This window comes from Charadrius vociferus, unplaced genomic scaffold, assembly GCF_000708025.1.
Source record: "Charadrius vociferus isolate BGI_N301 unplaced genomic scaffold, ASM70802v2 scaffold198, whole genome shotgun sequence".
NCBI classification, from domain to species: domain Eukaryota; kingdom Metazoa; phylum Chordata; class Aves; order Charadriiformes; family Charadriidae; genus Charadrius; species Charadrius vociferus.
This window is the reverse complement of record NW_009649951.1, coordinates 2,521,495-2,546,826: the sequence shown is the minus strand read 5'-3', so window position 1 is coordinate 2,546,826 and position 25,332 is coordinate 2,521,495. Positions and strand designations below refer to the sequence as shown.

The 25,332-nt window shown below is 41.4% G+C and overlaps 1 protein-coding gene across 1 annotated transcript; it reads right to left on the bottom strand.

Annotated features, from left to right (window-relative positions):
- Positions 1-2,329: 2,329 nt before the first annotated feature.
- On the bottom strand, positions 2,330-18,763 carry SNAPC3 (small nuclear RNA activating complex, polypeptide 3, 50kDa). The gene is made up of 8 exons (XM_009891500.1): positions 18,693-18,763; positions 17,383-17,467; positions 15,355-15,459; positions 14,677-14,826; positions 7,773-7,855; positions 5,424-5,588; positions 4,279-4,386; positions 2,330-2,516 (listed from the first exon to the last, which is right to left on the bottom strand). The coding sequence occupies exons 1-8, from the start codon at positions 18,761-18,763 to the stop codon at positions 2,369-2,371; spliced, it is 915 nt and encodes a 304-aa protein (XP_009889802.1). The 3' UTR covers positions 2,330-2,368.
- Between the last annotated feature and the right edge of the window lie 6,569 nt (positions 18,764-25,332).

Sequence of the window (25,332 nt, the reverse complement as noted above, 5' to 3'; positions counted from 1 at the left end):
TATCATTTATGTCAACCGATAGAGGCCCATGCGCATGTATGCATCTGTACTGAGCTTAACAAAAACACGATCTGTGCATATTTACAAAATGGGACTACTTCCACTCTCCCTTCCTGCCTGAAGTTGCAAGTGCCCTGAAACTATTCTCTCTTCACAGCTCTATTAATCAAAGGGGGAAGAAATGTGAAGAGTGCCTGGGGAAAGGCCTCTGTGTTGCTGCTCAAAGCAGCATGCTGATAAATGACTTTTTGCATGGAACACTGTGGAACTCAGTTACAGTAGCACTTTGTAGTAACATGCTGGCTGCCTTGGGAAATTAAAGTACCAATCTACAGGCATTTAGAAAGTGTAATGATTAAATATTGAAGCCTGTATTTACAAAGCACAATCCACTTACGCGATTACTGGAAGTTAAAACTCAGCATGGAAAGAAGTTTTAGTTGCAATATAGTTAAGATTTTGAATACAGCAGTCTCCCACACAAAGGTAAAAAAATGCAGAGATGAAGCTGTTGATTGTATTCTGCAAGTCTCTAAATCATACTCTATCCATTCCGCTGCTTGGGCTTTTACTGCCTGCATTTACTGCCCTTTCACAAACTAGAAGTAACCTAAATTCACAGAATCTTACTGACTGTAGAAAAGGTCATCTCACCTTCCAAGATGCCTGAGTGTCCAGGAGCTGTGTCTCTTGAAGGATACAACTACAATTTCTGACAGCTAAGTACTGACTAGGCAGTTAAGCTTAAGCCTCTGAGGAATAAGACTGATTCTTATTGCAGAAAGGAAATAAACCACAGTTAATGCACAAAATGTAAAGCAGAATTAGCTTTGACAGTAGCATCTTTATCTCAAGAGTCAAGTTTACTACAGCTTAAAATACTGTGTAGCCCTGATCTGTTGAGCTGCTCATCATTCAAACGCACAGGGGGCTGTTGTGATAAAATTACAAGTGCCCAGATAGCAGTGGGAAGTGACACTGCCTATATGCATCACATTTGCTTTGGAACTTTACACCAGCAGTAAAATCAGAGGGGCCTCTCCTCTTCCTCAACGCAAGAAACAGTGTTCTGTATTGCCATCTTGTCTGCAAGGCAAAAACTTTCATTAGGGAGAGAATCTACGAGACCTTTTAGAAGTCTGAAGTAAGTTCAAGTAAGTTCAAAACCTTGAATGAAAGGTTCATACTGCCAAATCACTAAGCATTTAAAAAAAGATCAAAGCAAAAAGCCAACCACAGATTCAGGTTAATGCTTTTTAGATTCAACAGCTTTAACTACAGTTTTTAATACTCCAGCCTTTTTGCTTCCCCTGGTAAGTACAACACAAATCTTCACAAGTCAGCAGGCAGGGCCCTTAAATTTTCATTCAAATATAACTCGAATTATCTCCAAGCTCCATACCCTTATATCCAGTTTATTATAACAAGGGATTTATATTAAAAAAAAGAAAGGAAAAAAAAAAAAAGACATAAATACCAACACACAGACAAGGGATTATTAAAAAAATTATTTTCTCATTTTTTATCATAAAGTAGTAAAGCTGCTTGGAAGTTTTGGTCACTGGAACACTAACAGCACTTAACAAGCAGCCAAAACACAAATATCCAGCTGGTGTCATAGAAATTTAACTACGAAGCGGCAGTGGGGTGCACTGCTGGATTTCACTTAGAGGGCTCATTCAAAAAGACCCATTACATCATGACCAGACCCAGCTGTTCTGTGACAGCTCCTGGGAAGTAAAGTATCTTTAAAAACTATGTTTTAGTGTAACCTTTTTTTCCCATTTGTCATTTAAGTTGAATCATTCAATATGAAATAGGACCAGAACACACAAACAGCAACTTCTAATATGAGTTCTTCTCTGTTTCGTAGTTAAGTACAGGAGGCACTCAACTTCCACACTCGGACTGTGTCCAGCTTCTCTTTGCCTTATTGGAAGTATGGGACTGGCCCTAGAAAAAATTTCTTAATCTGCAGGGACAGCAATTTTGAAATATATACTTTCTTACTGGAAAGAAGTAATGGGTTGGGTGAAAGATAGCATACCAAGGCAGAATTAGTTTAAAGAAAGAATAAATTCACATTCTGGCCACTCCTTCTCCCTGCTGCCAAAGAACAGGAAAAAAAACCAAAACAAACAAACAAAAAAAAAACCCCTAATGATTGCTGCCTTAGAATTCAGCATAAGGAGCCATCAAACAAGCTGGCATAATTTCCAAGGTCTCCTTCCACCTCAGAAGAGAGGACTAAAAGCCTAACCCAAAACACAGTAGTATGCTCAAAACTCAAGCTGTCAGGTGGTTTTAACAGCCAGAGCAACAGATTCACCAGTGTAGTTCATTGAGTTCCTTCTGGCTCATGTCAGTTTCAGTTGAAAATCCCAGGATCAACATAAGGATATGCAAGAAATTCCCCCAGTTTATTGCCTTCCGCATCGTAATGAAGCATCCGAAAACAAACATCACAGAAGAAACAAGGATCCTCTGGTGCCAGACTGTCATTGTTGGTTACCCACCTGCAGGTTACACAATACAAGCGTTTTCCATGTGAATCCAACACATTTGTGACAAACATCTCAACATTTTATTCAGAGTTGGCAATAGCAGCAAGAAACATCACTATTAATGTTATACTGACCAGGTACTACCTGTATTGCATATCTCCCACCCCAGGCATACAGCACTTTTCCAAACTCCACACCCATTCCCTGTCAATCCCAGCTGCTATCTTACATTGCTACAGCAGTATTTCCTGAGGAACTCCTCAAACCTGCGTAGCTGCAACAGTCCACAACCAAAAAAGAAAATTAACAGGAATCTTCTGTCCACCCTATGGCCATTTTAAGTCATAAAAGATAAATCTAATTTTCCCTTAAGGTAAGAAACTGTGATATAGAGCATACGTGACTGACCCAAACTACTCTGAGTAATAACCAAATCCATTTATGAGTCTGAAAGGAGAGCCTGGATGATGCACACAAGACAAGGTGAGGACTGCTGCTCACTCCGGCAGGCGCTGAAGTTAACATGAACACAGCTGCCAGTACAAGGAGGGCCTGCCATGTCACCACACAATTAATTTATGGTAGCACTCAGAGGCCATGACAGCTCAAGGCCTCTAGTGATTAAAGATGCTATCGGCACAGATTAGAACACGCAGGACAGCCAGCCAAAGCAGCTCTGCTATCCATGGTTTAGCATCTCCCCACTTATGCTTAGTGCTTAATCCTGGTTTTAATTTAATGCATTTACATCACCTCTGGTAATGCCCTCCCCATCCCATCTTTCCCCCATATTGACCCTGTGGCTCCACCTCCCCGTATGGCCAAATGCCTCACAGATTATAGGCACTCATGAAGGCATCCTAGGGGATCTGTTAGGAACACTAGGATGGGCTCCCATCACAAGGGGAATTGGCTCTTTGCCTGATTCAAGGGAAGTCTAAGGCCAAGCAAGTAAGATAACAAGGACACAGCTGCTGTGTCAAACAGGCTGAGAGTGTAAGCTGCCCCAGGGGGAAAAAAAGGGCAGTGGGTGTTTTTGCAAATAAACCAGACCTATAAAATCAGGGAGCCTAGCCTAGTCTGTAGAACTCCCTTGGAGAAATTTCTACTATGTCTATTGAAAGGCTTTCTGCTGTCTAAGTAAACAGGACTGAAGTATTTAAAGAGCATCAAATTCACATTCTGCTCTCTTAACTGCAGAAAATCTGTGCATCACAAAATGTTCCTTCAAGTACAGCTGCACAGCAGAGTTTTCAGGTAGAGGTTATGTGTTTACCTGTGGGGAAAGCTACATGCCTTTTAAAAATCTCTAGATTTTACTATATTAAAGTTGGACAGATCCACACTTCCCTCTACTTCTTAGATGCCAGATGTAATGAAAGCTCTGTATGACTTCTGGCCAATGAATTTGTAGCACGTGTCTTGTCACAGGGGAAAAATGCAGCATACTCCCCCAAAAGTAAGATTTTCAAAAGTAATTATCAAGAGCCGAGTTCTATGTATGCAAAAGAACCTGAGCCAAATAATTAACCTCTACATCATTTCTGTTCTTCTGATCATCCTGAATCATTATCTCCAAATGAACGCTACCTGCAGGAGGCCTTTTCCTAGGGAGCGAGAAAACAATTGCCTGAAGGGTAAGATTTCAGAACGCTTGCATGAAGATTATTCATGAACCTGATCAAGTACATACAGAACTTTGATTTTTTTACATTAGTAACAGCATCTAGAAAGACTTATTTAAGAAGACAAAAGGATCGAGAATGTAGCATACCTGGCTGTATACATTTTGCACACAAAGCATTTTCTGGTACATAACCAGTGTTTCTTGATTAGCAAGGGATAGAGGTTTCTGTCAAGGCAGTCATCATGATGAATGAGCCTTGAAGCAAATAAACAAACACATAAAATACAATAAAGACTCAGCCACATTGGAATTTATCTGAACATAAGCATGGACATTGAAGATAAGGCATGATTTGAATTCCTGTCTAACCTACGACTAGACTTCTGCTTAGCATTTCTTAACACAGACAGACTGCGAGTTGCACCATCCGTGGATTCTATGGTCAGGAGTAAATTCAGTTTGTGTAGTAACTCGGAAGTCTTCAGATCATTTGCTTTGGATGGTCTTTTCAAAGCTTTTATCTCATACAGGCAAAAACATCGCAAAATGAATGTTTAGAGGCTCATAATCCTGAGATCATCTGCTTGCAACATCTATGCCCTTTTTTGGGTTGTATTCCTTTTGGGAGGTACCATTTACTAACAATGCTTAGGTACATCAAGCTTCTGGGAACTGAAAATGATCTGTCACCCACTGCAGACAATCAGAGAAGTGCTCTCTCTACCTATTATCCAGTTAGCAGAGTATACACAATAGTTCTACTGTTGATGTGGTTGCCGCCTCACAGCCACTATCACCTCGTCCTTCTCTTCCTTCCCCACCCACCACAGCCCACTATTAGCACTCCTCTGTTCTCTTTTCAGTTCCTGGCCCTTAGCACCAAGTCTAAACTAACAAGTCCTGTTGGCTCCAGCCAGAGCTATTAACAGCATTCTGCTGCTCCATGCTCCAGAATCAGTACATAAATCTGCTGCACATTGGATCTGCATAGAAAGAGCTTTTCACTGTGGGTGCCATTCCTCCCTTACAACAGTCATGCCATCCTAGTTAGAAAGCAGTCTTTTTATGCAAGCAGATTATTTAAAAAAATAAAAATGCAAGGGAGATTACTTTCTTTCTTTCTTGCAGAGGTAGTCACATGTATATGGAATAAAATCTTAAATAAGGCCTGCAGAAGGCAGCAGAATAATCTTAAAGTTAGTCTAACAAATATTCAGCATTTGATGTCTGAAGTTTGTCCACAGACGGCTTGCTTTCAAGCGCATAAGGATTACCAAAGATCAGTAACTTACCTTATATCTGTGATGATAATGATGTGCTCACAGTTCCCTTGGTGGCAGAAAAGGTATGGAAAGCCAATTTTGAGGGACAAATCATTAAAGGTGTAGTCCTCCATTTTAACAGACCGAAGATTTCCATAGCCTCTGTCATGAGATTCTGACCACTCCATAATTGTTCTGAAAACATAAAAGGTCATCAGCATAGTAATGCTATAAACTGTGAATGCACAGAAAAGGAAGTCCTTGGGGCACATGCAAAACTCTTCATTGGGACACAGTTAAAAAGATGGAAATCAAAACAGCTCACAACATTTTGTAATAATTTAAGATAATTTCACAGCAATACCACAACCCCACAGAACTGTGCACTGTTCTTGTTGAACACCTGCTTTTAAATCCCCACCAGGCAGCTTCCCAAGGAGTTCTAGTAAAAGTACATGCTCCTGATGGCACCCATCCAGGTCGGTTGTTTGCAGCAGAACGCTTCTCAAGCATTCCAATAATTCAAGTTACCAGCAGGTCATTTTTGCTCCCTCAGTCAATAACTTTGTTCCAAACTATTAAAGAGCTTTTTTTGGTTTTGCCAAAGAGAAATGCAAAGATGACAGCTGCACACTTACATTTCCAAAGTTTACCACCTGAAGGGCACTGGTTTGGCAAGGTAGACATGCTGGAGGGGGAGGATGGCATCCAGAGGGACCTGGACAGGCTGGAGAGGTGGGCCCAAGCCATGTAGTTCAACAAGGCCAAGTGCAAGGTCCTACAACTGGGTTAGGGCAATCCCAAGCACAAATACAGGCTTGGCGAGGAATGGCTGGAGAGCAGCCCTGAGAAGAAGGACCTGGGTGTGCTGATTGAAGCTCAGCATGAGCCAGCAATGTGCAATCGCAGTCCAGAAGGCCAACTGCATCCTGGGCTGCACCAAAAGAAGTGTGGCCAGCAGGTCAAGGGAGGCGATTCTGCTCCTCTCCTCCGCTCTGGTGAGACCCAACCTGGAGTACTGCATCCAGCTCTGGAGTCCCCAACATAAGAAAGACATGGACCTGTTGGATTGTGTCCAGAGGAGAGCCACGAGGATGATCCGAGGGCTGGAGCACCTCTCCTATGAGGAGAGGCTGAGAGAATTGGGGCTGTTCAGCCTGGAGAAGAGAAGGCCCCGGGGAGATCTTATTGCAGCCTTCCAGTACCTAAAGGGGGCCTACAGGAGAGCTGGGGAAGGACTTTTTACTAGGGCATGTAGTGATAGGACGAGAGGGCACGGCTTTAAACTGGAAAAGGGCAGGTTTAGATTAAACATTAGGAAGAAGTTTTTCACTTTAACGGTGGTGAGGCACTGGGACAGGTTGCCCAGAGAGGGTCTTGAGGTCCCATCCCTGGAGGTGTTCAAGGTCAGGCTGGACGTGGCCTTGGGCAACCTGGTCTAGTGGGAAGTGTCCCTGCCCAAGGCGGGGGGGTTGGAACTCTATGATCTTAAAGGTCCTTTCCAACCTAAACCATTCTATGATTCTGACTCTTGGCTTTTCATCACACTCCTACATACAAGGCATTTCACTTCTAAAAACTGCATATGTTATCACAAGCCCTTCCGCGAAGATCATTGTTGCTCACAGACAGAAAGAGAAGGAGGAAAATAATTAATTTCTCTGAAGTCACACACCAAGTCTGGTATAACAACAGAGCCTAAACTCACAGCTCTTCCATACCATCCATTTTAACATCTTGACCTCCTAAATCTCTCCAGTGTATCAGCAAGCCCATACTTTTGTAAAATAAACTATGTGTAGTTTAAATGGGTATGACTGGTGCTCAACCAGTGTGAGCTACAGTTCCAAACAAGAGACACCTGTGACTCTTGGCAATGTCATCTGAGATTTCTTTTCCCAACAGTAACACCATCCCCTTGTTGGTGCTCCCATGAAGGCATTCAGCATATTTTCAAGATTGAGAAGAACAACTGACTTCCACGCAGCTGAGCTTGTTGTCTTTCCGATCCATCTTCTACCTCACAGGCAAGTCCTTTGGTGGTCATCTCAGCTAGGGAGGGCATTTAAAATGGCAGAACAGACTGGCACCTGTCACCTTCCACAGCAATCCCATCCCAACAGAGCAAAACAGGATTTGCAGGGAGAAAATGCATTCATCCCCTTTTCAGAAGGCAAGTGAGCAGAAAGAATAAGTAGAGCAAGCAAATTTAAACTTCTATGCAAGAATCAATTCAACAGGAAAAGATAGTCAGAGAAGTCCATTCTAGCTTCATACGCTAGACATTCCAGTCTTTAGAACATCACAAATCATAAACAAAATGAAACAAATTTCCTGTCCCTTAAGGTTTTCCTTAGTCAGTGTCCACAAATACTGTACCTGCTCAGATCTCTGCACTCTGGGTATCTTTTATCATTATAAAAGGTGCCTTCAAAATAAAAGAAAGCAGCTTTGTAGAGATCCTGAGAGAGAAAGAGAGAGATGTCTGCATTAGTGCTATGAAAGATTAAACACCTTAGGACCGTGTCAAAAAGCAAGTACTTTAGGTATCTGAGTTATATTAAAAGACCTCATTCTACAGGTTTCTAAGAAAAGCTTTGCACTGGTTTTGATGCTGATGTGACAACAAGGCTTATATAATTGCCAGCTATGCAGTTCCTCTGCTGATATTATTCTCAAGCCATTACAGGTTATTTTAGTGCTCTTCTCTTACTTCCATCCCTGTCATAACAGTTATGGATTTCTACAAAAACACCCATTGTTTTTAGCATCATTGCCCAAATTAAGTAACTGCACAGCGTTGACTTTAAAAAAAGCCTAATAATATTTTAAAAAAATAGCAAGATGTAGTGTGTTGACCTTGACTGGCTGCCATACCCCCCACCCAGTTGCTCCCTCACTCTCCCTCCTCAACAGGACAGGGGGAAAGAAATAAAACAGGCAAACTTGTGGGTTGAGATATAAAGGTAGTTAAATGAGAAAAGCAAAGGCCACGCACAGAAGCAAAGCAAAACAAGGAGATTTATTTTCTACTTCTCACCAGCTGGCTACATCCAACCACTTCCCAGGAAGCAGGACTTTTGCATAGCATTTGCCTTGGAAGACAAATCCGTTAGCCATGAATGGCCCCCCTCCTTTCCTCCAGCTCTTATTGCTGAGCACAGCATCATATGGCACGGGATATCCCTTTGGCCAGTTTGGGTCAGCTGTCTCAGCTATGTTCCCCTCCCAGCCTCTTGCCTACTCCCAGCCCACTGGCCTTGGGGGGACTTGGAGAGACAGCCTTGAGGCTGCGCAAGCACTGCTCAGCAATAGCCAAAATACTCGTGTGTCATCAACCCTGTCCTGATAAAAATGCAAAGCATGGGTGGCTGTGAGCAAAGTTAACTCCATCCCAGCCAGACCCAGTACACCTGGGTCACCAGATTCCAAATCATCTCAGAAACTGAGCTAATCCATAAACCTCCATCACACATGTAATAAATTCTGCAACAGCACTACAGAACTATTTAGGTAAAATCATATCCATCCATAAAAAAGCAGACTCCAGCTGCAAGCATCTCCTTGAGAATTAAAAAAATAAATAAGAACAGGAAAACTTCCTGTTGAAATAGCACAGTCAAGTATTGTTCTGTTTACCTATCCAGACTCCTTGCACAACATTCACAGAGCTGTTCTCTCTTAAAGCTAAATGTTAGAGTTTATTATATATTTATGAACTGGGGGACAAGAGGCTGGACTCTTCACTGAGAGGGTGGTCGGTCACTGGAACAGGTTCCCCAGGGGAGTGGTCATGGCACCAAGCCTGTCAGAGTTCAAGGAGCATCTGGATGACGCTCTTGGTCATATGGTTTAATTTTAGGTAGTCCTGCAAGAAGCAGAGAGTTGAATTCAATGATCCTTATGGGTCCCTTCCAACTCAAGATATTCTATGATTCTATATAAAATATTGTTTGTAGTTTTGCAACTTAAAACAGCTACACAGTAGCAGACAGAAGTTGAATATATTTATACAAGATATATAGATATACAGCTAAAATTAAGAGGGGAAAAAACATACAAACTTTTCATTTATATACAGATGTCACTTAAACAACTACTCCTTTCTTAGATGTTAATTAAGTTACGCATCTGCTTCCCATCATTTCCATCTTCTGTTGTTGCTGTCAAAACAGCCTTTGCATAAACAAGTAACTTGACCAGAGAGAAGACAACTAGGAAAAGTGCTTTTTTATCCATGTAACTTTTTTACCTTTAAATTGTGCTATTCCAAGTTTTTTCATAGGAGGGTGCTGTTTTGGTTTGTGCTATAACTTCCTAAAAGACTGAGGCCAGACAGCAGTACCTATTATCAAACTGATCACAACACATGTACAGAGCTTAAGAAACAGTTACAGGAAAGAAGAAACACCCTTCTGCAGTGGACCTTGAAGCAGGGAGATGCCTCAGATTGAAAACCCACAGCAACCAGGGAACCATACTGTTCAGATACTTTATTACATTTTTCTGAAGAAAAATAATAGCAAAAAAAAAAAAATTACCTCTCTTGCAAGAGCAATACAGCTAACACAGCAGTCTATCCTGGGCTGGGGAGAACGGGTCAGCTACCTTGCACAGCATACATGACTGGAAATGAGGACAGGTTGAAGGACATAGACTAAACTCTCTCAAACCACTTCAGACTGGAACATTTCTGTACTGACTGCTGCTCAGGGAGCCATTCTGCATGCTGTACATGCAACCGTGCACAGCTACGGTACATACAAATGATGCTAAGATACACTGTATATACACTCAGTTGACCTGTAACTTACAGCATATAATTTTTTCCGTATTTTCAATTGCAATTTGAAGAAAAACAGTGTTTTGTGACCTTTCAGCAAAAAACCTTTATCTGCAATTATACACTGGCATTTAGGTATTGCACAAAGCCTATTTAAATTCTATATTTTCAAGTACATAAAAAACTGCAAGGAATCCTTAATTCATGGGCCTTAAGAGCATTTTGATAAAGCATCTCTCCAATATGCATCAACAAATAGTTTTATGACAGGAAAGTGGTCCCAACCTCTACACCTCTAACTACAACTGTGTGCCAGCTCTCAGATAAGTAAAGGTTATATTTATTCCTCAGTAGATGCGCATGCAGGCAGGTCAGACAGACAATGACTGAGGAAGGTAACTTCAAGGAGCTTGGTTCCTTTCCACGATTGACATGGCGACTGGCTCACTCCAATTCTGTAACTTGGGAGTTGCCTACTGCTCATTAAGTCACAGAATCCTCATGAACTTTTTACATGCCTGTAGGGAGGCAGCCTATGACCTGCAAGAGTTCACAGTGGAAAAGAACAGGCAGAGAAAGAGTGGAAGACATGCTTTATTTTACAAGCTGTGTATAGAGGCATAAGCAGACTAAATAAGAATCAAATGGGAAAACCGTGGACAACTAGGTACTCTGGATCCCCAGACCAGTCTTATGGGTCTTCACTAACAGAGAATGAATGCTCATTTCTGCCCAAAGGTCTCTTTGAGCTATTAACTCTAAGGGGTCAAAAGACAGGAAATTCCAACACTGAGGCCAGAGATGGGACTCAAAACTGGAGATGACCTGCACAAAGGCACAGCAGTAGGAATGTGTTTTATATTCAGACAATTTGTTTTGGCTCTGTTATTATCGCCTTCCTTGGGTCTCCAACTACAAAGCATAAGTACTACTATGCTCTGGCAACTCCTTACCAACTTTTGTGGGTCACAGCAGTTCTGAGTTAGCCAGTCCCTTAAAGCTGATCCAAACTTCAGAAAGCAGCTGTTTGTCACAGCGAGCAGAAGGCCAAGGGAGCCACTGTTACAAACCTCCTGGGAATCTGAGTCAGGTCTTTCCTGATTAAGACCAGCTGGAGGGACTGTTCAATTACTGGGGAGTAAAATACCCCAATACTGCCCAGTTTTCTTAAACATCCCCTGGATGTCGGTTTGACTAAGGTGTTTGTTTACAAGTAAGCCAAAACAAAAAAGGAGCAAAAAAGGAACAGAACAGAACATTTCAGTTGGAGGGGACCTATAACAATAATCTAGTCCAACTACCTGACCAACTGAAGGCTAACCAAAAGTTAGAGCATGTTATTAAGGCCATCGTCCAAATGCCTCTTTAACACTAACAGCCACGGGGCATAGACCACTTTTCCAGCGTTTTGACCACCCTTGCAGTAAAGAAATGCTTCCTAACGTCCAGTCTAAACCTCCCCTGGTGCAGCTTTGAACCATTCCCATGAGTCCTGTCACTGGATCCCAGGGAGATCAGCACCTCCCTCTCCACTTCTCCTCCTCAGGAAGCTGTAGAGAGCAATGAAGTTGGCCATCAGCCTCCTTTTCTCCAAACTAGACAAACCCAAGAGTCCTCAGATATGCCTCACAGCACATGCCTTCCAGCCCTTCCATCAGGTTTGGTGCCCTCCTCTGGATGTATTCAAGTAAGTACCTTCACATCCATCTTTAATTGTGGGGTCCAGAACTACACACAGTACTCAAGGTGAGGCCACACCAGTGCTGAATACAGCGGAATTACCTCCTCCTTTGACCAGCTGCTTATACTGTGTTTGATGCATCCTGGGATGTGGGTTGCCCTCTTGGCTGCCAGGGCGCACTGCTGGCTCCTGTTGAGCCTGATGTCAACCAGCACCCCCAGAACCCTTTCTGCAGGGCTGCTCTCCAGCCACTCCTCTTCCAATTCATACTTGTGCCTGGCATTACTCTGTCCTAGGTGCAGAATCCAGCATTTGGATTTGTTAAATTTCACCCCATTAATCATTGCCCAATGAAGAAAAAGCGAAGAATAAAAATCACAAAACCCAAAAGCAGCCACAATGAAAGAGAAGTTAGGCCTATTTATGCCAATAAAATCCAAAAAGTCTCTCACTCTCTCTGTAACAGCTCATAAGCTACACTTGTTTACTTAACCAATGAGAGCAGCAACTTGATCCTTTCACTCAGCCTATGTACTCAAACTGCACTTGAAGTGAAAGCTGTCATCAACAGCTAACTTACACAGCCTCTTTCCTGCAGAGTCTCAGAACACCACTTTGATTTAAATCAGTCTCAAAGATCCTTATTTAGTCAGCAGTTACTTTCTCTGTTTGGAAAAGCTAACGTACTTCTGGCAGGTAATGGTGCCACTTCCTTCCTAGACTGAAAGGAAGAAAAATTCTACCCCACTGATGGCTGAAGCAACATGCGAATTTTATTGTGAAGATTCATCACACACTGAGCCTATGCTTCAATGTAAGTTGTAAATTCACAATCATGCTTGAAGAAAACAAATAAATGGAATGAATGCACACCAATCATTAACAGCTCCTGCTGGGAGGCTAGGCATGGGGACATGCACTTACTTTGGTGGAATTATTGATGTAAGGAAGCCTAATCTCAGCCCTGTTGAGGCCATGACAGCCTCACGACTCCTCTGAGTGCCCAGGAAGAGAGTCTGAGAACTCTCTGATCTCAGAACAAATCAGCTAGTGCTTTATTAGACAGTGGTAGAAAGACTCTTCCATTTACTTTACATAAATGAAAAGACTAGTATCTGGATGTCAGTCTCCTTAAACAAGAATGTGACATCATTTCACTATTATGTATACAAATATGTAACATCCTCTGGTTTCTCTCAGATTGTGTAACATACTAATATTAATAAACTAATTGATAATATTTTGATATTCATAACATACTAATTGATAATATATAATATTGGTGGAACAGCTGGGCCCCAAGGATGACAATCAGTGGAATAAAGTCTAGTTGGAGGCGAGTAACTAGCAGAGTACGCCAGGGTTCAATACAGGGTCCAGTTCTGTTTAACATCTTCATTAATGATCTAGATGATGAGGCAGAGTGTACCCTCAGCAAGTTTGCTGCTGACACAAAACTGGGAGGAGCGGCTGATATACCAGATGATTGTGCTGCCACGCAGAGGGACCAACAGGCTGGAAATGGGCCAACAGGAACTTCATGAAGTTCAGCAAGGAGAAGCGCAAAGTCCTGCACCTGGGGACAAACAACCATATGCAACAATATACGCTGGGGGGCCCTCAGCTGGAAAGCAGCTTGGCAAAAAAGGAGCAAGAGGTCCTGGTGGACAACAAGTTGACCATGAGCCAGCGATGTGCCCTTGCAGCAAACAAGGCAAATGGGATCCTGTGCTGCATTAGACAAAGGATTGCCAGCAGGTTGAGGTAGGTGATCCTCCCCCTCTACTCAGTACTAGTGAGGCCACACCTGAAGGTCCGTGTCCAGTTCTGAGGTCCTCAGTACAAGACAAACATGGCAATAGTGGAGACAGAAGGGACCATGAAGATAAAGGTACTGGAGCATCTCTCCTGCGAAGAGAGGCTGAGAGACCTGGCACTGGTCAGCCTGGAGAAGGCTCTGGGGAATCTTATTAACATACACAAATACCTCTGGGGAGGGTGCAAAGAGGATGGAGCCAGGGTCTTTTCAGTTGTGCTCAGTGACTGGACAAAAGGCAATGGGCACAAACTGAAACACAGGAGGTTCCCTCTGAACATCAGGAAACACCTTTTGTTGTGAGGGTAACCAAGCAGTGGTACAGGTTGCCCAGGGAGGTTGTGGAATCTCTAGCGTTGGAGATACCCCAAAACTGTCTAGACACAGTCCCAGACAACTAGCTGTAGGTGGCCTTGCTTGAGCAAGGAGGTTGGACGAGCTGACCTCCAGAAGTTCCTTCCAACCTCAGCCATTCTGTGATATGATATACAGTATATAAGACACATTATGAAAACAATGCAATTTCAGTATTTTCATTTAGAGTAATTTTCTTTATTGATCACTTCTGTACAACCCCAGAGAACACCTGGCAATTGTGAGAGAGGGGAATAATCTTCATTCCTACTTTTGATCAACACCCAGTTGCAAACAACAAAGCATGTAAGTTCAGGGGGGATAGTCTACATTTAGCTTTCTATTACTGCTGGTGCTTTAGAATATAGCTCAAAGCAATCAGTCTACAGAGATACAACTATGCAAGAACTCACTGCCAGTGTTACTACTTCACAGCAGCAGCATTAATGATGTTTTACTTGACTTTGCACAAAATACGTCAGCTTAGTAATGCCACCAGGAAGTATTTACTGGCAGTGCAACCCACAGGCAGAACCAATGCAGCTGAATTTGGTGCTGAAATAAAAATAAAACAAAACACTCTCTCTCTCTCTCCTGTAAGTTTTCAAAGCTCCTACACATGTAGAGGGTTCCACATAGAAGGCTTTACCTTGCTGATGTGCTCTGGTGCTTGATCTGGCTGACTGCTGAACTCACCACCTATCTGGAGGTCACTGACACAGGAAATCGAGTCTCTCAGTTGGGTGAGCTTCTGGCTGCCCAGTACAAGGACTGTCTGATATGGTTTGTGATCTTTATGCTACAAAGAAAACGGCATACAAGCTTCAAATAAAAATCACTTCTCAGCATCAGTACTGCTCTTCAGTTGACAGCTTGAGGTCATTAATGGCAGCATATGGCACATCACCTCTTTGTACAAGACTTTTAACAGCATCTTGCCTCAGCCTCTCCTAAAGCTGCCATTTATTCGTTTTATTCAAACACTCAAAAGTCACATTCCCCAGCAGAAAGCACAGGAAAGACAGAAAGTCTGAGCACACTCATCCAAAATCCAGAAAGAGCACTTTAGTTTTCATGTATTTAGTTTCAGATTTTGAGCTTTCTGTGAAATTAATTAACTGCTGAGTAATTATTGCAAAAATTTCCTTTTGTAAACCACTAACAGAATGAAAGCCATATTCTGAAAAAGCCTGAAAAAGTTACCACAGTTGAAGGGTTTACCGCACTCCCTCAATGGACACACTGATTTTAACTGCTTGGGAAAGCAAGATATTATCTGAGTATGGAAAAGATATCAGAATACAACCTAGAAGAATTTAGTACCAACCTTCTGAAATATGACAGGATAGAAGATGTTCACAGTTAGAAGCAGTTCTCCCTCCTCAACTAGATCTGTTGGATTGTCTGGCCGCTTTCCAATTGCATGTGACTCCTGGAAAAATAAACATATATATATGTATATAAATTTGTCATATTGGCAACCACTTTTGTATATATATATCATAGCCCCTAGATAAAAGTCTGAGAAACGCTGTTCTAACTAACACATTTTTGACTGTGTAGCCTTCTGAATTGGTAACAGCCTACCTCCTCCAAGACAGAAAGATGAGAAACTGCTATAACTACTGATTCCAAGCATTTTCCTTCATTCCTCAGCTCTGGAGAAGCTGAGATGCTTTCAGTAATTACGAGACAGCTGGCTACTCCTTGGCTACTGAGAGGCCCTGTATGAAAGAATTAAAGCCTGCTGCCCCTCTGCCCTCTAGAACCCAGCTGCTACCAACTTCCATCACTTAATGTTTTGAAATGCTCTTTGAATGCTTTCACATATCAAGGGGGATTGCAACCCTCAACTTGAGAAAGACTGACCTAGAGAGCAGCCATAGAATGACGTATATGAAAATCAAAATTAGTGCAACGCTTCATCTTGTTAGAGAAGCTTGACATAGCTGAGGTCTCAATTTCTCCAAAATCTAAACCCAAAATCCAGCAATGCCCTTACCACGCTACTATGTTTTAGAAAAGAAGTGAAAGTATTTCCACATTTCCATCCTACTTTGTTTTTAAGGCATAGCCCAGCTGTCAGAACGAGGGAGGGCACTTCTCTGTGGCAGTCAGTTCCCTCCTTTTTCAACGAATCAAGGGAGAATACTGACTGCACAAACACTTCCCACCAGCATGAAGTGTTCTTCAGATTTAAGAGCAGGAGCATGTACTGCTGTGAGACTTCAGTTCAGAGACACTTATGCTCTATCCCTTGCACCTCCCTTCTTCACGTGACACATTCCAAACTCATGTTTCTTGTTGCTCTCATCCTGTTCTAGGACACTGTGATCCCATAGCTCTGACACACAAACCAGTTACCACTGCTTGCTTAAAGGACGCAGGAACTGACCACATGCTCATTCCTCAAAAACAGAAATAAGACACTACTCATTGAAACCCTTTATAAAGATTTCTATTGCAAATATTTCCCCAGATATGCCCTAGGCTAAAAGCCCAGCACAGTTGTTGCATCTCAGCTGATACATGCTGTTTACATTATATGCCTGGGCCTCTGGACAGTTGAAACAAGACCATTCGTGACAGACCAGGAAACCTCAAAGGGAAAAAAATGTGTAATAGTCACAAGTGAGGCTCCTTCCTCACTACACCTCTGGCCCCAATTTTTACAGTAGTTCATGGCTTGCTTGTTCAAGCCACAGGCTCCAGCACTGCAAAAATTACGAACTTAAGTTTTCCTGTCTAGGACTTTAAAGGTTGTGAAGAAGTCTTAAAAAAAGAGGTAGTAAGCATAGTTAAAGGAATTCCAATACGGCTTTTGAGGGACTGATCAATACACTCCTGGTTCCTGACAGCTCAGAATGGCTGAGAAACCTGCGTTACAAAGCTCAGAATAAGGAAGTTACTGCCACCATGCTCCTACTGTCTTCCTCTTTCAGCCCTACAGAAACTAGCTTACAATCATTTACACACTAAAGCTTAGATTCCAAGACAGGATTCCAGGAGCAAAAACATTATGCATTTTGTCTAGCTCTGCAATAAATTCACATGATGCTCAGTACACTTCATCCCCTACACAATGCTTTAGTAGCATCCAAATAAAAGCAGTCATACAGTGGTAATGAGCTGGAGTTCCTCCTTACTACATTCGGTACTAACAGACCGTAAGAGCAGAGTTCCTGTCCTATCTTTCCATAAAATGTCTTTTATCTTACTCATTACCTGCAAACTCATATCTGCAAACATTTAAAGTGCACAGAGATTCATAGTGATAAAAAAAAAAAGCAACCAGAACTTGGATTTTAACTGTGCTGAACTCTCGTGAGATCCTACAAGATGACAGGGAACTTACCATCTCATAAGCAAGAGTTTCTTGTCTGCAAGCCCGATCCACAATGATTGTTTCTTCTCTCCTCTCTAATGCCTTCTTTCTAATTCTGAAGGGCAGGAACACAGGACAAAATTTCATTCAACAGCTTCCACACAGAATCTCTAGGTGCATCTTTAAACACCACAAGCTACTAAAGTGCAGCTTTCAAAGAGCAGGATTTCTGGATGTCTTTGTATGACAGACTAATTTAAAATACTCTTGGCTCCTGACTCCCATAAAACCTGGTAGTACACCGGCCGGCTTGTGGATTTCAGCTTGTGGTTTTCCTTGCCCTAATGTGCAAATTACTTGTTGTCTGAAGCAGCTCTCCAAGAAAGAATACTTTGGTCCCTCTGAGGAAGCCATTTCAACTATCCCTCCCACTTCAGAGAAATTCAATTCATTTTCAAGCAAAAAACAAAAAAACCCCCACAAATATTCTCAATACCATGACATAGATAATTTTCAAAAAACAACTTCAGTATCATTTGTAGAAGGAAGAGTATCATACATAGAATATCTACTAAAATACATGTATTTAACCACTGCATGAACACCAAATCCTTTTTAACTTCTGGGAAAAGTCTGTTTACCCTCCAGACTTTACTGCAGGTTTTCAGTAATGATTAGACTTAACACTGATCACAACCTTAACACATTTCTTTACATTAGTACTATGCAAACTGAAATTCAAGTACAGCAAAGGCCTGAACTGGCCAAGTATGAGTTCAAAGTTCACTAACTGATAGAAACTTGACACATATTGCTCAATCCCTAATATGCACCAGTAGTATCTTTATAGATATGCATCAGTAGTATCTTTATAGAACTCTATAAAGAGTGGGTTCAGACAAAGAGGTATGTGGGTACAAATTCAGTACTTACACATTGGTTGGTACAATGTGACTGTGGGTTACCAGAGGTAAAAGCTACAGATTTATTTCACAAGGCTTTGGAGAAACCTCCCACACATGACTATGAGAAGTCCCCTGCACGCTCCAAATTTAGGCACTAGTTCAAAAGTACCTAGGTCGACAAATCCTAAGTTCACGCCATAAGAAAGATGGCATATTCTGTGTATCTCAATAAAAAAATCGTAAGTAACATTGAAGCAGGAGGCTCATATGAACTATCCTATCATAAGCTGGTGTTTCTGCCCTTACAGTATTTCTGGACACTGCTTCAGAAAGTACACCATTGCCTGAAAAGGAACAAGCAGCCAGCCATGCTTTTGTGCTTGTTTTCCACCCCACCCCATATCAGGGTACTGTGGGTGTACCGTAACAACATACCGAAGAGTTAGCAGACTGCTATCTTCAGGAACGACATCCGGGTCCTTTTCTTTATCAGGAGACATTAACATATCAATGCTAGGACAGTAAAGAAAGTAACTATTATACATTTTTTCATACTTACTTCATAACGAAAAATCAGTTAAGCTATTCTTAAAAGGAACAAAGACAGCAAAAGTGAATAAACAAGATATAGCTTGTATACCCTAAATCAGGGCAAAAGGGCAGTATGGTTGTTAAGATAAAGAACCAGAAGACAAAGAGTCCTGGAGGTTATATCTGACTTTCACAGAGGCTGGGTAAACTTCATCTTTGTTTTGCATTCTGCCTAATGGAGCATAGCTGCCTACAGAGGTTTAAGAAGCCCCGTTCAAAATGTGTGCCAATACTTTCTACAAACTAAAAATGCCACTTGACTTTTTCAAATGTCATCCACCTACTCTGATTTTCTGATGATATATCACAAAATAGATTAAACCAAAAGGAATCATCAACCCGTATGCTAAAGCTAACACTGCCCCTCAGGTACAAACATGGACAAGCCACTACATTTACATGAGCTGTCATTGCTGTTTTAAAGCATCAATTTATGCCGCATTTCTTCCAGTGGGAATATGACAGCACTTCTGCCAGAAGCAACAGGTCCATTCTTTCTTGTATCCTTCTTTCCATCTGCAGACCCCTTTCAGCCTCACTCTTCTTGTGTTTGCACAGAATCCCAAGTAAAGCTAACCATAGTTTTTTGCTGTAGTACAAATCCCTGCAGGATGTGGGAGGGAAAAGTGGGACTGCTTTTGGCTGCAGCAATGATTTAAACTGATCATACAAATGTTAGGTTTTCATAACATAAATGAGGATGTAATTTCTCATAAACATGCCACAAAAAAATTAATCCTGTGGGATATCACATGCACTCCCCTGCCACAGTTTTATAACATAAGGTTCCCCTGAGCCATTCCACAAACAGACCAAACAATCCATCTGAAGGCATCAGATTAGATGCTATAATAGTATCAATTACCTTTTTAGAAACATACAGAATAATGCTGACTCAAAGACAGTAATAATTTTTATTAATCACAAAACAATTTTACCCAACTTAAAAATAGTCTGAGAAAATATTATTTAAAACAGAGGAGTATCACCCGCTATGAATCAGACTTGATCTCTTTTGTCTCTTTACTGCTTGCAGACTACATAAAGGCAGGGCTTATACTACTGCCTAAGTCCATAGGCTGTTTGAATCCCAGAAAACTCCTGTGCAAACCCATCTCTTTATGGGACAAACAAACCATTGGTGAAGTCCTGGGAAAATTTTTGAAGTGTACCATTTATTCTCGCTATAATTTATGATTTGGTTGTATTCTTTTTCATTATAATCTTATAATGTTCCCCATAATCTTATAATGTTCCTCATAATCTTATAATGTTCCCCATGTCAACAATACTAAGCTAGGTAATGCTATCACTCCAAGTAATGAAAAAGCCTTTAGAGTGGAACTGCATAGGAATATACAGTAACTGAGAAACAGAAGTCTGGAATCAACTGGTATCAGCTGACAATAAGCAAAAGTCAGAGACAAAATTTTGGTTGTGGGTAGATGGCCTACTTCTGATGACCCAATAAAGTCACCCTGTATTAAAAATAATTCAAATTTATTATTGTTTAGTTAGTTTCTTGCCATCCAGCAGGACACAAAGAGTTTTAACTTTCCTGTCTCTTAGATTTCATCCCAAACAGAAAATTATTCTTCTTAAGATACTGAGAAAGTGGGACTCCTTCAGAAGCACCATTTTAAAAGAAACTCTGCAGGAATTAGTTACAACCTGTTGGCAAGAGAATCATCCTTACCCTTAGATTGCCGCTTGAGGAAATGAAGGCAGAGGCAACTGAGTCCTTTATCAAGTGCAGACTGAACCACTGCTGGGGAACAGCAATTTAACTAACATAAAGGAGGAGAACAACACTTCGGAGAAGACAGAGCAAGCACTAGCTTTTTTGTTTGGGCTGTTCTGCATTTAGCATAGATTGGTGTTATGAATAGCATACCTAATGAAGAAATGTATAGCCCCTGACAGGTAAAGCAACTCATAACTGACCCTTCTGTGGAGCAGACATCTTACCAGCATGACCAGACTATTTATCTAAGTCTTCCTGCACATGGATCAGTGATCCTATTCACCAAAACCCCCTGGGTCACTTGAAGACCCACCATTTTGATGATTGTGTATTTTGTTCTTTAAACACCACACACGTTATTTGCAGAATCTGAAAACGTCTATTGGCTACCATTGTGAAGTTGCACCTGCATCAAAGGTGACAGTTTCCCATTTCCCTTCTATGCATACATACGATGTCAGAACTCACCAACACCACTTGTGTATTCCTTCCCTCTCATGGCTCTAGGCCAGGGATCCACACCAGGGCTGTGGTATCCACACCATGCCCACTAATAGCCTGCTGCAGGAAAAAAACTAACATTCCCCAGAAAGCAGCTCTAAGCAGACACCATGTAAAATAGCTGGCATGTAAGCTGCTTCCTCTTTTTCCTTTTAAGGACAGAAAGGTAGCTAAACTTTCAACAAAAATCCCTGACAAGTTCTGTGGATCCTTGTGAGCCCAGATACCGCCATTTCTCATTCCTGGAAAGTCAGCAACCCTCAATTTCTAAAGGAATGTTACACACAGAGAACCTTTTGCAGTATTTTCAGTCTATTAATTCATGACATATGTCATTGCATCACACGCACTGAAGCCTTGAAAGGCTCTGCTGTATGGGCTTTCACACAGGCCACTGTGAAGCTCTTCCTGGGTAACTCCATTGCAGTCAGTGCAACCACATACCTAATATTTGGTCCATGGTCCTGAGGAAACCAGGCTTTACAAATGGAGAGTACATGCTAATCCCTCCAGAAATTAAGGCTAAGTAGTCAGTGTCGTACACCTAACAGACAAAAGTGCAGGCAATATGAAGTTTGCACTAGGCATACCTCACTCCTGACAGCCACAAGCATGATTCCATCATGTTCCCACACAGAATATTCCCTGCATGCAAGACAAATACATTCTGTGCACACAGTTATTGTAGAGGGGAAAACACTGGCCATAATGTTTAACGGACACCGAGGTGAACTGTCGGAGAGTGATGAGGCACAATAGCTGAAGGTCTCACTTGAAAAAAACATGCAAAGTGTTACATGAAATTTAAGTCCCCTAGGAAGATAGTTTAAGGCAGCTAGAAACAAAAAGACCAAAGCCAAGTCTGTGGAAATTTGGACACAGAAACAGACTCTCAGTGAAGCCCTTAATCCCAGTGACTTTACTTTTCTCTTTTTTCTCATTCTCTTTCACTTTCTTATTCTGGCAGCATGAGCTTTCTCAGTTTTAAAAATTAGAAGATGCTTTAGTATTTTGCCTGATAATTTCACAGTAAGGAGATACAGTGCTTATATTACTCTTTATATTGCATATATTTTAAGTGCAGTACTTTCATCACCTTTGAGACACTAATACTACAAGACGCTAAATACTAATACGTTAAGACGCTAATGCTAGCTTAATGCAGCTTTATAACACGTCCCTAGAGATATTTACAACTACCCCTTCTAATAAAACAAGAAGGTGAATTAGGGCTGAAGTGGAATAAGGTACCTGTAAGCCTCACCTTCCTTGACCCACCTAAAACCCACATTGATTTGAGTCTTAGCCTGCCCTACAGGTATACAACAAATCACTCAGAAGGCAAAACAGAGTAACTTAGCATTTCCAACATTCAAGCACTCAAACACCAATAATGAATACCAAGGTAAACCTCTTTTCTCACAGACCGCTAAGGCATTCAAACAAAACTTAAAACTTTACCCTCCGGACATCTTGGTCATTTAAGAGAACTGCTGATGGAATCTCCTAGCTAAGGACACCATTTTTACACCTGTTTAAAATCTGATTAAAACCCAAGCAGTCTCTGCATACAACTTGAGCAGCAGGCAAAAAGCACTGTTACAAAGTCAAATTCAAGTAAGTGAAGATGGAATCTTTTTTCCTGCATTCTGTTTGCAGGAATATATTATAGGAAGAAAATAGAAGAAAAAGAAAAAAAAATAATCAATGACAAGACACTGAGATGCACAGAGTTAAACAGCATTTAAACATTATACCGTTTCTCCTCACCAGAATACTCTAAATCACCAAGAATACTTAAACATACACTATGTCACTATATCCTAAAAAAAATTTAACTATGGATATTGAAAAACTTCATCCTGAGTCTATGAAAGAGTCTTTTAACCTATTACTATTTTTAAAATTGATATAGGCAGAGTATCTACATCTTCCCATCTGTTTCGTCCCCAAAGAAAATCTCCTTAACTTGCCAGAAGTTCCCTTACAAGTAGTTCACAGTCAGAAAAACCTGTGTTTATATCCAGGATGTGTTCATTTCAGTGCCTAGAAAACTGTATTTACACAAATGCGATGCCAAGGGACCACAGAACAGATCTTGGTACAGTCCGGTGTTTTCAGCTCTTCTCAAGGGAGGAATACAAACAGCTCAGAGCAGGCGAGTGAAAGTGATCAGAGGTAGCGATTTGAGGTTGGCCAACGTTAAGGAGAGATTCAAGAGGCTAGGACTATTTAATTTAAAAGCAAAAGCACATGGAGATTAGGGATTGGGATTTCCAGCCTGCACAGGGGAAAGGTCACACCAGGATGTGCAGGTTTATCTTCATTCTCCTGCAAAGCCAACAAGCAGCTGCCAGATGAGCTGTTCTCTCCCCCTCACACATTGCCTGTCCTTTTTTTCCTTCCCAAACCTTTCCACTATACAGCACCACTTTCCTCAGTGCACTCAGCTGCAGACAGCACTGCTCTGTATCACCAGCAAACCCAGACAGAAGATGAAATGTAGCAGTCGTAGACTGAAGAAAGCAGAACAAAAGAAAACACAAAATCCATGAAAGGGAAAAATGAACAACGCATAGAAAATCTGCTTGGAATTCAAGCAAAAATAGCAATAGACAGGCTCAAGCAACAGGGCCACCACAGAGAAAAAGACACAGCACAGGAGCAATCAGAGGCTACATCTACACTAGGAAAACTTACAGAATAATTCCCACAGTTGCTGCTGCACCAGAATATGTTTGTAATATGTTTTTAATACTTTTTTTTTTTAATACTAACATCAGCCTCTACTTTTACTAAGCCTATTAATGGTAAAAAATTATCCTAGTCACCAGAACTATGGCAGCTGAAGCAAAGCACTTTTTTAGTTAAGCTAGCATTAGCTTGGCAAATTTCTTCTCTGTTGGCAAAGCAAAATACTAAGTCAGTAAGTGCTGATTTCTTCGTGATTAAAAATGCCCCTAAAAGTCTTGACTTCTGAATGGCTTACTAAGCTCTCACCATTACAAGCAATACTCACACAGGTATATTTTGACTCAGACATTGAACTCTGTGCTCCTGCTATTCTTACTCTCTGTTTGCTCCTTGCCTTTTACTAATGCAACAAATGTTCCTTCTCTGAGATACCATCATTTGGTTCCTACCTTCCTCTGAAGTATCATGATCTAAACAAACAATAATTATCAAATTAACTTTGTCCAGTTCATGACTTAATCTCAAATAATGTTGCTAATGTTGGTTTTGCTGTCATGTTATCCCCATAATTTGGGGTATAACTCTAAACGTTAGAAGAACATGCTCCTGACACTACACCTGCATTTTTTACACACATGCAGGGCACTGAAGAAAAAGCGATCCAGAGCTCAATATATACTGCGATTCTAGCTACATTTACCAAATTATGCCTTCTGCATCACATCTGAGACTACATTCATTCTACGCAGTGCATGAAAGTGAACAACCTCCACCTTGCATTTGAAATAGCTCAATAAATACTTCTGTGCCTTTGAGGAAACAGTAACTGAAGGACAGAACTTGCACAAAGCTATACAAACAGCAACAGAACTCTGGCATGTCTTCCTTACTGAGGAGCTGCAGACAAACCATTAACTGTGATGCTTTCTGCAGCAATTACTGCCTGAAATCAGGCATTTTCTACACGTGAGAGATGATTCTCACTATTCATGTGACCTTAAATCCTTCCAGCTCCAGCATTTTAGATCCCGCTGCTGCAACCCCTAGATGGTTCTCCTCTTCCTTCCACGATAGTTTGCAATTCACTGGTCTGCAAATATTAATAAAGCTACCAGCACAAAACAGGAGAAGCTTTCTTCTTTCCCAGCTCTCGTGCCACCCAGGCTGCTTGGGCAAACAGCATTAGCCCCCGCACCAAAAAGCACTTGCATGGCTTTGACTCCACCACCAGCCCTGACAGTTAGCAGAGGCGAAGGACCCTGACAACCTCAACAGTTAGTGCGTGTTGTCGTTGTTAAATGATGTTAACACAAACAGCTGCCTGGCTCTTTTTCTTCATATGAGGTATGCCTTTCATTGTGCAACTGGGGCCTCCTAAAACCAGGTACACGTTCAGATACCTTAAGTTTTACCTAACGAGTAATATCTTGCTAAGTATTTACTTACTTAACTTGTTAAGTGCTGCACCGTTTGCTCATGAATTCAAGGCCGTAACATAGAAGTTTCCGCCAGTGGAGCATTAACCCTCTACAAAAACGCTCTTTC